We start from the raw sequence: 13,335 nt of genomic DNA on the forward strand, positions 1-13,335 counted from the left end.
GCTCCGTCTCCCGAGCTTTATTGTTCTTTTTTTAAAATCTCAGTGCTTTAAAGACAAAGACACGTGACACTATGAAAGGTATGAAAACATGGCCAGAACACAATCATTCAATTGTATTCAGCACTGAGCGGATTCCGGGAAATCAAAATGCATCCACGTTTTTTCCATAATAAACTCTGTGTTCTAAGGTCTAGTTTGTGTAAAGGGAAGGATTTTGTAATGTATTTAGAAAACAACAGTAAATCTCCGAGACCACAGGAAAAAGTATAAATAGTTACAAAGACGAGAAGAACTCGCACACACGTGTGACTGACTCGGCTGATTCAATCTGCGAAGTTGGTCCAAGGGCCCAGGGCTGTTTTGACAGGACAACATGTTCCACCTGGGACACAGCTGTCGAACCTCCTGATTCACAAATGTGAGTTTAAAAGAAATACTTTTTAAAAAGTGCTTTTAAATGAAGGAAAAATAATGACCACACTATCATCCATGGTTTTATTCTGTTCAAAAAAACCACATACTCATTTTACTAGCGATGCGTTTGATCGAACCCAGTACCACCTTAACCTTAATATCAATTTTCTTTAGAAATGGCAACCATTAATAACAAAGAAGTTTTTTCTCTGAAGGCCCAAAATCCCAGTATAACAGCAATATGTATTTTTGTTCTTACATCCAGACCTAAGGGACATTTAGTTTTGGGTTTTGGGTTTCCTGCGCCCATGTGGTAGGACACACGTCCAGGATTTTTCATTGTGCTGTAAATTTGTCATGGAGGCCGTCTTAAGTCAAAAACATCTCTATTTACACATCGTTTATGTAACATGACATACAAAATATAAATTTCATGTACATAATTGAATATTGAATTTTATGTTAATTATTTTTCTTAATTAAGCTGTCAAACAGGCAAAACAGCCAAACGTCTGGGTGTTTTCCTCACAAATACAAAAATATTAAAATTTAATGTGATTACATCTTTAAATATAGAAACAAATGTCTGTTGAATACAAACAAAGAAAAAGTCAAAAAGGGCTCCAAAGAATACAAAAGCATCAAAATGAATGTCAAAAAAATGTGGATAAAATATAGTTTCACATATATTGTTCTATTCTAACATGACAGAGTGCACACGATGGCTACCAGTACTTAAACTGAAATCAGACCACTGCTGTCACAGTCAGACCTCCACATGCGAAACCACAAACATTAAAAACAAAACAAAAACTGAGAAAAACAAATTTTCAAACCTATTTGATTTTAGCCAATTTTCAAGAGTTCAAGTCACTACTAACAAAATATAAAACCTGTTAAATAAATAATTTAAAAAAATGTAAACTGAAATATAACTGTCACACTAATTAATTGAAATGTAATGCACTCAGGCCCAAAGCTATTTGATGCTTGTCATTTTACAGTGTCATTTGCTCTCATCGGTCCTGCTATGAGTGTTTCAAACCAAACAAAATCAGTAAAATGACAAAGATGAACGTAACAGCGGGGGACAGATTAGTCTTAACATTACTGCAGTAATATTCAGCATTAAAGTTAATTACTGTCACAGCTCAGGTTCAGGAAGTGTTGTGAGTTTTCCCCTCTTTACCTGCTTCCTGACACTGAGAGACTCTATACGCACTCTGGTCCTGTTTCCTCTGTGATGGCGGTGATCAGCCTTAGTTGCAGTATTGCTATATGTTGCATGGAGTTTTGTTTTAGTTCAGCCTTTGTGCTAGGGTTGGGTGTGGGAGGGGGACAAACCTCCTAAACCCCCACAGATGTTCTTAATCTAGGGATTATGGAGTTCCAGATTACAAACAACAGGATTAGGTATTTAAAAATATATAAATAAATGACAAATGGCTGCAACAGTTTATAAACAGTTAAATTGCTGATGCAAGTAATAATTATAGTGATTGCTTATATAATTCCATTGTTTTAAGACAAAAAGGCACTATGGAAAAATTCTTCCATCAGCACAAGAAAAAAGAACCTATAAAATCATGAAATGTGTCTTAAATGCTTTTATTGCATGGAAATACCGCTAATATTTTATATTATGTATGAAAAATCATCTGGGGCCTTTTCCTAAAGCAGGGGTACTCAACTGGCGGACCGCGGTCCGGATCCGGACACGAACGCGATCCTGTCCGGACCCAATCTCATTCCTGATTAACTGGATACGGACCAAAACAAAACCGTAGCATTTATTTCAGGGCTATTGAAAAAACACTCCGTCACGAGTGATACGTTCGCCACCCCGCTCAACAACTTACGTTCGCCACCCCCGCCGCACCGAACCTCAGGTCACAGGTATCTGCCAAAATTGGACCGCGGACAAATTTAGTTGAGTACGCCTGTCCTAAAGCCTTCAGACTGTACTAGAGCGCCATCTGCAGGACGAATCTGCTCTAGGTCGCTTTAAACAGGTGCTGGGGACTCTGGACTGGAATATATATACTGTATGTGAAAAGTAACCTCATAACCTCGAAAAGGAACCAGTGCCTAGAGTAAAAACACTTTCACATTTTGTTTGGTAAGTAAAGGTGATGAGCTCTATCATTTACTAATTATACTAGACTAGTATACTTTACTCCAGCGTACATCATAAGGTACTTAATTCTGGTTATTAAATTGGATGCGTTACATGCTGCAACCTGATAAATAATATTCATTAAAATTGCTCTATTTACAAATCAAACAATCTTATAAATTAGATAACCAAGAACAAAAGCTGAAGTAACTCTCCTGAAACAATCTCTTTACATTAAAAATCTCTGGGCCCAAACTGAATGACCTCACACTGTACCTCTGCACTAAGGAAAATGTCATTGCCATAGACTATGAAAGTAACAACATTTCTTTTTAAATTATCTTTTTTGTTAAAGAACCAAGGTTGAAATTTCTCAGCAAGTTCCAAAGTTGCTTTGAGAGCAATTTACCTGACAACACACACACACACACACACACACACACACACACACACACACACACACACACACACACACACATCCCACACACACACACACACACACACGGGCCCTGGAGGCGGGTGTGTTACCAGTTCTTGGCAAACTCTGGGATCTCCATGGGCATCCTGAGGTCCAGGGTGCCTGGGCTCTCCAGCACAAACACGGGGTGGCAGGGCTGGCTGAAGGAGTGCCTGAAGGACCCCAGACACTGGCCGCTCTGCGCATTGAAGAAGACCAGACGGCCCTGTGTGCAGTCCAGCAGTGCACCGATACGAGGGGGAACGTCCATCACGAAGATGTCTGACTCCACGTCGTCATGGAGCAGCTCAAACCTACAACTGCAGTGACGAAGAGAAACGAGAAAGAAGAGGTGGATGAATGAGACACCATCACTGTGCACCTGCTCCGAAATAATAGGGCAAAATGTGACAAGCTTCAGAGAACCTGATGGATGTAGGTACACAATGTAGACACCAGGAGGCGCTGTTGTCCCCAACTACGGTGTCTTGTGTAAGCGACTGATAGGCAATGCCAATGCGGTAGGCCTTGCAGGCATTCACCACCGTCTCCCAGTAGTGAATCCCAACTGGAGGTAAAACTTCTCCCAGCACTGCAGGACCCCTACGAAGAGATGTGCAGTGGTGAAAAAGAGCGACAGCATTTGAAGTAGAATCAAACCTGGAAAACGCATGACAGAACACAAATCTGTGTAACAGTGTGATGATAATAGCGTGTGTCTTACTCGATAAGGGAGGAACTCTCATTGTAGGTCTCCTCAGGGTACTGCACCGAGTTTCTGTCCTCAGACACCTTAAGCACCGAGTTTGCCGTTTCAGTCAGTAGATGGAACCTGGTGGCTAAAAAGTTATAATGAAAATGACATAAAAAACTATATCAACAAAGGTCAAATGAATATCAAAGGCATTCACGTATCACTTGGACAACTCTGATATACAATTATACAGTAAATGCTGTTTGTGCAAACCTTTATATATACAGAGTAAACTGATGTACATGCATTCACAAAATATCCAGAAAATCATGTTCACATTTTTTGTTTTTTTGAAAAAAGGTAGAAAGCAATTCTACAATTTTGTAGAAAGCTAGATATCAATAGTCAATTAACTATTTAGTATATAGAATTGGTAGCATATGTATAGAATTACTATGTTACCTTTATAAAATTACAATTCATGGTATGTGATATTGTGTCAGTATGTGCCATTCCCCATGAATTTATGTAACAGTGTTTAACAATTTTTTTTGCAATCATTTCTGTTTTATGATTTATAATATCATCCAAGTTTAAACAATAGTTTATTTCCTATTGTATAATCTGTATGTGACAGTATGCAGTGATGGCTACACTGCACCAGCGCAGACAAGAACAAGGACTTAATTTAATCTGCGATTACACGCAGGGGCGGTAACCGGATCTGACCTCTCGTGGAGACGAGAGCCGCTTCACTCTGCTCGCTGGCCCCCGCGGCGTTGACCGATTTGATGTAGAAGAGGAAGTTTTGGTTGGGCGGGAGGAAGACCTGGTGTTCGCCGCCTTTTATCCCAGACACCGACCTGCGAATCAGGAGCTCATTTTCAGTCAGCTTAATCTCATCATGCGGCAGCTAAGTGCTGTGAGGCCTTTGGAGGATCATGGGAAACGGTAACCGTGTGTGAAGTGGACGTGGGAATAACAACGAGACGCTCGAGACGGCTTTGGAGAGACAGAATGGAGAAGTTGCTTGAGAATCTGCATGAAATGGTGTAATCCTCGCGTCTATGTGTATCTGTGCTATAATGCAGCAGTTGTGCAATATGCAGGATATGATTATGTTGACAGCACCCTGACAGAGTGGTGCTGGGAGAGCAGAATTTGGCAGAACATTCCTTCACAGCGGAGTGCATCAGTAGGAATGGGGTGCGGTATTTGTCATGCACCTGAGGCCCTCCCCTTCCAGAGCGTATTGCCGGCAGTATTCCAGAGTGAAGCTATCTGCTCCGCTGGGCTGCGCTGAACTCCATCGGAGCGTTGCAGAGTCCCACAACACGGTGCAGGTCTCGGGGTCGATTACCGGAACAGAGGGCGCTTCCGGGAACACAGACAGAGTACGCATTACTGATTAATACCCGAAATCTCAATCTACAAACGACCATCATTTTAAATTCTGAGATATAAAGATATTTGTTTCATATATGCGATTGCCTGTGTATTGGACAGTTAATCTGATGCATTCTACAATGATGAATACAGTCGCAACTGTCATAAGCCATCGTCTTATAAAAAGGTTTTGACAGTCCAATGCGTAATACAGCTGTGAGTAATATTCATGCCCACATTCTGCATAAGAATTCCAGAATGCATTCCATTTGAATTCTGCGCATGCGGCCGCCCCCACACGCGCTAAAATAGAGCGTGCAGCCCACCGACCTGTTCTGAAGGGCAGTCTCTCACTGGGCAGGCTGCAGCCGGTGTAGTTCACCGCCATCACCCACACTTTGTAGCACTTATCTGGCTCCAGCTCCTCCAGATTACAGTAACTCTCCTTCACAGTCACTCTGTACTCTTCTGAGACAGCTGCAATATTTTTAAAAAGGACGTTAATAGGAACCCTGAAAGATCTATTTCCAGTTTTCTAACATAAGCTGTTTGCTAATTTCTAGGCACTGTAAGCAGTAGCTGACAATGGGTATTAAAGTGTATTGTTACACTACAATTAGACTACAGAGCATAAAGGCTATTCTTAAAAGCTGGCAAAGGATATCCGTGTTGTCGGAATGCTACATGACCTAGTATCTGGGTCATTTTTTACCCCTTGAAGTCATCTGTTGTTGTCGGCCGCTTTGGGGAGAGTCTCTAAGACACTATTGATTTTCATCTGGTCTTTCTCACCTCCCTGTGGATCTTCCATGCAGTAGACCTGAAAGCAGTCGATGATATCTCCTTCATTCACTGTCCAGTACACAGTGACCGAGGTGCTCGTAGCAGAATTGGCCTCCTGGGGCTGAAGATGAGGTTGCTGGGGCACTGTGAAAAGCCAAGATGCCATTTTGCTTTTGTTTATGTTGTTGTTTTTGTTTATGTTTATGCCACAAGATTCTCAGACACTGCATGCTCTGTCTACCAAGATGCTCTGTCTCTCTAAGAAAGATATTTGTGTTGTTTGGCATAAATGTTTGTGTTGTTTACCATGCCAGACTCTCAGCCCTGAGACATTGAAAATGACTTTGAATATGACTTTGGCTATATGTATTGACTTACTGGCTGCGTACCTGGAATTATTTGACGATTTCTCTTCTCATTTCCTGTGGTGCCCTTGGCATAATCTTCAAAGACAAGGAGACCTCGTGGGCCAAGCTCTAGAGACATGGTGGATTCTAAAGTTGTTTTTAACCTGTCACAAATCAATGACACAAATGTAAAATAGAAACAAAACAGGCGACGCTATCTAGCATTGACACAGGACACAATCATCTCTGTGACATGCAGAAACCAGGCCACAGTCAGTAACTTCAGTGGCAACAAAATGAGCAGATTCTCATTCCTTGACAAAATGCTTCACTAAAATTTTTCTAGTAAATTTCACTAGTAAATTTTCATTCAACACCAAGCACTGTTTAAGAGCAGAGCAAGCTCATTCCAAGTGTGGGACACACCATTACCTCGTATCAATGTCTTTATATGACTGTGAGTGGGGCAAAAAAAGAATTGATTGATCAATACACATTATTTCTTCACAATATAGGAATAACGACTGATTAAATGGATAGGTCATGAATATTCATCACTATAGATGATGATGATGAATATTCATGCAACATTAACATCTCACACCATAAGCTACACACAGCCAATTTGAGAAATAATCATCAGTATTCTTTTGGAATATACATTACCAGAAGAACCAGAAAGATAATGGTCATTTTCTTTCAGAAGAATGACCACTAGAATGAATTAAAACACCACTAATCCGTTTCTCACCGAGAAAACAACAAAGATTGAAAAGGTGGAGGTGAGGCCATACTCACAGACAGAAATGCTGGGGCATCATCCGTCTCCTCCATCGCCTTTGATGTCTTCTCCATGGTCTCTTTGGCCAAGTCAATGTTCTCTTGGAAAGAGACTATTTGGTCGTACAGTTGCTCCAATTTCTTCTTCTTCTCATCCTCCATAGTCTGGGACATCTCATTATACTGATCCATCACTAGTTTCAGCATCTCCTTATTCTCTTCATCCACATCTTCCTCACAGTTCCTGCACTGCTCCTGTGTGATCACGAGCACGAACACAAGGTAACATGCATGTCACGACCTTGGATCAGGTCAGTTTAGCATCCAATCAACCACAAGAAATGTTACAGTAAATTGTTATTGCATTAAAATTCATGTATACCTCCACCGAGTTGTAAGCTGTCTCAAGTTCAGATACCATATCTTCAATATTTTCTGATCTTTCTTGTAAAACTGATATCCAGTTACTCAGCTGGCCCTGTAAAAAATCACAAAAGGGAACGTTTGCACAAAAATGGATAGATTTATATATTTAAATGTTTTTTCCAACACTTTGGGTCTTTAGTAGATTTTAATACCAGCGTGGGTTAATTCTAAACATGCATGTGACATTTAGATGTGTTTGTTTGTCCATCTTCTTAAGGCAAATAAGACTAGTCTAGTGCTCTGGGAATGAACACAGACTGGATGATGAATCAGACCAGTTGTCTATTTTGAGAGACGTACATTTTTCAGAACTCAGGCTGACTCACTGTACTCAGAAAACTTGGCAGTGAAACCAAATAAGTTTGCATTTTTCATTTCAGCTTTGATCTAAACAATGTTTTTATACTGTAGTTTATATATTAGGTATACATTTAGTGTTTATATACTGTAATTAGTTCCCAAAGAAAGCTAAAGGCTATATTCACACATCAAGTAGCCTAAAATTCGATTTATCGATTATTTTTTTAGGCTGTTCACAATATACTCTGACATTCTGGTTGTTCACTATATCTGACATTAATGTAAACAGATCAATGACTCACAGCGCATGCTGGTCCAGACGTAAACAATCAAAACAGATTCAAAAGAAACAGCCGGTAATGTTCAATTTGCAATGTAGACCAGTTGCAAATTCCGAAACACTTCTAATTATTACTTCTAATTGTGTTTGTACAGAAATGCAGCTCTAAATGACTGAGGCGTGTTACTTCATTATGCAAAAACAGAAATCGTGAAGAGAACTTCTGGGTATGCACATTTTATTTTATTTAATAAAGGTTGGTGACCTCATGATCCAAGTTCCCACACGAGAACTGTTGAGTCACGTCAGCTGTCGAATTGCTGTCATAAGATGACATCATGGAGGACTTGATCCATGCTTACAGCATAGCATTGCAATTAAGAGTGTGTGGATGTGCTCAGAGGAAAAAAGACTCACCTTAAGGTCCTCAAATGCTTTATCCAAAGATGAGACCTCGTGACTTTCATGTCCACCATTACTCATCAATACTGGGCACTGGCAGACGACGCAGAATGCATCCATGGGTTGAATTTCTGCTTCCTCCCTGAACTGTTCAAGATCTGAGATTGGGGTACCATCCAGGTCCTCAATAAACTCATAGTCTTCTTCGACCATGTGCTCTGCAGGCTGATCCTGGAGATCTGAGCTGAGCTTCTGATGCTCTTCTTCTGCAATTAGTGCTTTCTCTGATTGTCTTGCCTCTTGCTCTGTGACCATCTCATAATCTAGTTCCTCCGATATTTCCTTGTGCAAATCAAGCTCAGCTGTGTCCCGGCCAAACCCTGAAAGGTCTTCTTGGGGGCTAAAACTTCGCAGTGTTGGGAAATCGGTTTTCATTTTTCCATCTACAACAAAGTCTTCACCAGTTCCTTGATCATTTTCTGCCAGGTCGAAAGGAGACACCCTCATTGTTGACAGGTCCTCGGTGTCCACTGTGGGAGAAGGACTTGTGGGCTGCAGAGTTTTCCATCGATTTTCTCTGTGAGTATCCTTCAAGAGTACTTTTTTTGACTTATTCTCATTCTTTCCTTCCACATCATCTGCTTCAGTTGTAGCAACAGAGGACACGGGCGTAAGTTTCTCACCGAAGGACTTCGTGAGAGTACTATCAATTTGTATGTCCCTGACATCTGTGACCTCCTCTTTGTTAATCCTTATATTTGATGCTACGTTAACCTTAGATGAACCTTCTGTCTCTGCATCTGGAATAGGTGAAACTGCTTCAGGTAGTTCCTTCTTAGGTACAGTTTGTGTGTCGGTGATAACTGTATCTGCAAGCTTGTGTTTCTGCCTCCTGTCTTCGTTATCCTCTAGTGCTGTGGGCAACACCGCTGCTGCTAACAGATCTTCTTTGAGTTCTGGAACATCAGGAGGTGTCACAGAGATTTCTGGTGGGCATGTGTGATTTGAAATGGCTTCTGAAGTAGATTCTGTGCTCGCACCCTTGCTTTCAAGAATTTTATCATCTTCAACTCGAGGAATGTCACCTTTCAGCCCAGTGTATTTTTCTGTTTTCCCCGACTGCTCCGTTGCGATGTGCTTCTTAGTTGTGAGGACGAGTGGGGAAACATTATTCAGACTTTCCACAGCTGTGGTTGAATATACTATTTCTGTGTTCTCTGCTGTCACCCTGTCCCTAGCAGGCACTTTGCCAACCATGGGTGGCACCGTGTCCTGCGTGCTCTTACCTTCCTGCTTTGTCTTTTCTGTGACCTCTCCCTCTATTTTTCCCACTTTCGCTTTAGCTGCATGTGTTTCACTACTCAGACATTCCTTCAAAGCTTTCTGTTCACTTACAGTTTCAAGCTCAGTTTTGATTTCAGTGTCCTTCACCTTCCTGTCTGCTGTATCAACGTCTTTCATGTCCAGGACTGTAGGTTCAGCAGTGACGTGTTCCTGCCTCTCACTTTCAGGCACTCTTGACAGGCCTGTAGTAACCGGCACTTCTTCCTCTGCTGCTGCAGATATCCCCATACTCTCAAGAACTTCAGGTTTACTTTCTACTAATGTTGCGCTCACGTCAACCTGGCATTTGGCTTCTGGGACTTCTTCTTCTTTAGCTGAGAATCTGGTCTTTTTCTCAACTTTTTCAGGCACAAGGTTTTCAATAGTGAATTCTATTTCATGTACGGGAAACTCATTTCTGTTGACTTTTTCCTGAGCCACAGTTACAGAAAGAGATGTGTCTTTCACATCCACCTTCTCCTCTAACAAACGTTCAGATTCATCATCTTTCTTCATTTTATGTTGTTGCCCTCTGTCTGACACTTTTTCCTTGGTAATACAAATGGTTTCTTTAAATTCAACTTCATCAGTCACCTCATGAACTTCCTTCAAGCTGTCCTGAATAACTAGAGTGCTAGTTACACTACTTGTACTTTCTGTTTTGTCATTTGTCTGAGGTGCAGGCATTACTTCGTCTTTCAGTTCAGTCATTTTGTCTTCTACCACTCCTCCAGGAACCTGATTGTGCACATGTATTGATTCTTCAGTGTGTTTTCCATCTTCTGTCAAAAACAGTTTATCTGTTTTCTGATTTACTGTTTCAAATACTTCAGTGCTATTTTGAGGAAGCTGATCAAGTGAGATTCTTTGTACTATTACACAGCCAGTTTCTGTACCACAATCTTCTGAGACTTCTACTTCTACAGCCCCCGAAACGCATTTCCCTGTTATACTGCTAGTTTTCGCCTCATCACTGCCTTCACAGTCCTCTAAATCTAAAACCTTTTTCCCTTTTATACAGCCAGTTTTCACACCATCACAGTCTTTTGAAGAATCCTGAGGCTGAATCGGTCCTCTGGTGCCATCACATTTATCCTCTAATTCTGTCTGGTTGACATTTGCATCCTCTTTTTGGGGCTCGTTCTCTTCCTGAACTCGAGTTAAACATCCAGTCATTTCAAATTTATTTTGTGGCCATATCATTCTGTCAGACTCTGTAGGATCTACTTCTGTGACATCTTCAACCACTGGAGTGTCATCTTTCAATATAAATTTCTCAAGATAGCCATCTGCGTCGTCAGAATCAGAATAGCGTCTTTTGAAAGATTTTTCTGAAATAACACTTTCTGCATCTGAGAAGTCTTCTTCCTTCTTCTTTTCTCCAGTTGCATCTTCGTAAAGGTCTGAGTAATGAAACGACATTGCTCTTGGTTCATCGAGGAGATCTTGATCTATGATCTTTGGTGGCCCAGAAGAGAGGAAAATGGGAGTCAGGGTAGTTTCTTGACTGCCAAATAATGTTGAATCACGGTTTTTAACCGTTTTAGAGGTCTCTCTATCCATGTGTTCCTTTTTGTCATTGAGGAGATACAGAGGTCCAGGTTCTGCATAACAACCTGCTCCATAAAACACCTCATCGAGATGCTCACCTGCAATTTCAACATCATTGACAATGACAAATGAATCCTCGTCAAGTGTACTGTCCACTTTTTGCTCTTCTTGGGGAACCTGGAGTTCCTCTGGCTCGACATCTTCTATTGGCTCGAGATTCTCAGATTCATCTCCCGGCACATGTTGCTCTAGCAGTGTGAATTTCTCCAAATAGTCCACATCAGTCTCCTCCTTCTTGGACTGTCCATCAGCAGTGGTCTGAGATGAGTCATTTTGACTCCTATCTTTGGTTTCCTCCGAGTCTACATCCTCAGGGCTGGTTACAGCAGCCACACTTTCAGGCTGTTTGCATTTTGATTTGATCTTTGGGGTGTCCTCCAAATATGACAAGTTGTCTATGAGTTCAGTACTGTTCTCCTCGTCCACCGTAGGGAGTTTTGATGGTACAACAATATTTAGGATTTCAAACCCTTCCGAAATCAAATTAAAGAGGTCTTGATCCTTATCAAATCTGCTGTCTGATAACTGACTATCCTCTGAATTTTCAGATCTTACATTTGGCACAGACACTTCAACCATTGCAGGTCTCTCCTCTCCTATTGCATGGCCTGACAATCTGGAGCCTGGCCTCCGAAACCTGTCGCCCAACTTTCCTCTGCTGGCTGTTTTCTTCTTCCTCTTGATCTTGTCTTCATCCATAATGATGACAACATTACCTTGTGTCCCTGAACCCTCCATGCTGTGTACATCTGATGGAGAGCTGGCTTCTGACGCCCACGGTGTCGAACACCTGCTTGACGCAGTCTCCCATACAACTCCACTGTCCTCACTCTGCACGGTCACCATAGAGAAAGATGGGTCCGCCAACAAGCACTGGAGTTTGGGTTTTACAGATGGGTCCTTAACTACTTCCTTTAGACTGTAAAAAGGGGGGGGGGGTGTTGAAAAAGTAATTAATTAAATTCAAAATATTATGACTATTGGACACATGGATGAACATCACAGAAGTGGTTCAAGTAATGATGCTGGAAGACAGCCTTATTACAGCCTGACTCTCGATCATTCTTAAATTTTGCTTTTTAAATTATCTAGATCTTACAGTTCAAACTCTAAAGCGTGCTGGGAGGACGCTCCATAATGAAAAAGGTAGGCTATACATTACTGGAACCAATCATGGTGAGAAATATGAACGCGTATGTCCTCAAGACAAAGAAACTACCAATTCTCCTCATTTGAAGAACAGAATTAAACGGACGAGAATATAACGATAAATAATAATGTTCTGGGAACAGAACCACAAGAATGCCTTTTACTCCTGTATTGTAAAAGTATTTACAATAAAAGGGTAAAACTAGTTTTATCTCGCTCTTGGTGAAGGCGCAAGAAAGCCCATGCGTCACTCTTCATTGCGCTTTCATATGGATGTTGAACGCAAACGGACCGCAGATTATAAAACATGAACGACCTGTTGTGTAGTTCCTCAAGTTCTTTGTCGTCAACGTTGGCCGCCTCCGTTGCGTCGTCCTGAAATCCCTGAAGCTCCGGGTCAATCCTGCTGCATTCGTCTTGGGCTCGGGGGTCCATTTCGTCCGTATAAAATATGTAACTTTTATTTTAAATTTAATTTCAAGCAGTGCGGGTTCGTGTTTGGACCATTTCAAGCTGAGTGCGGTTCTCCTTACTCAGCGCCTTCTGTAAATAGAAAGCAAATATTCCCGAGCTCAATACGTGCGCAACACCAAGTCAACGGTGTCCCAAGTTGTCAAAGTGCTTCGCCCTTTCCGTCAGGGGTTTCTTCTGATATATTTATTATAAACTATAAAACTTAAACGATGACCTGTAGTTTACATAATAAGCTATAACAGAGCTATTCGATGTAACATGACACTGAGGCAGAGAGGCAGTCCTGAAAAACTGCGGTGCCAAGTGCTAATTTTACACCCGCTCGCTTCCCCCATATCATCCCCGTAACCACCGCCGTGCGTATCCAGTGAAACTCAAGAAAACTGAATGGGT

At 41.4% G+C, this 13,335-nt stretch overlaps 1 protein-coding gene across 1 annotated transcript; it reads right to left on the minus strand.

Moving 5' to 3' along the window:
- Positions 1-478: 478 nt before the first annotated feature.
- cmya5 (cardiomyopathy associated 5) lies at positions 479-13,219 on the minus strand. The gene is made up of 13 exons (XM_076998028.1): positions 12,785-13,219; positions 8,401-12,238; positions 7,360-7,455; positions 6,996-7,232; positions 6,630-6,652; positions 6,240-6,361; positions 5,860-5,994; positions 5,398-5,544; positions 4,908-5,055; positions 4,411-4,544; positions 3,712-3,826; positions 3,414-3,590; positions 479-3,307 (listed from the first exon to the last, which is right to left on the minus strand). Exons 1-13 carry the CDS (start codon positions 12,901-12,903, stop codon positions 3,055-3,057), a joined length of 5,544 nt encoding a protein of 1,847 aa, XP_076854143.1. The 5' UTR covers positions 12,904-13,219; the 3' UTR covers positions 479-3,054.
- Between the last annotated feature and the right edge of the window lie 116 nt (positions 13,220-13,335).

This window comes from Brachyhypopomus gauderio, chromosome 3 (assembly GCF_052324685.1).
Source record: "Brachyhypopomus gauderio isolate BG-103 chromosome 3, BGAUD_0.2, whole genome shotgun sequence".
In the NCBI taxonomy this organism is placed as follows: Eukaryota; Metazoa; Chordata; class Actinopteri; order Gymnotiformes; family Hypopomidae; genus Brachyhypopomus; species Brachyhypopomus gauderio.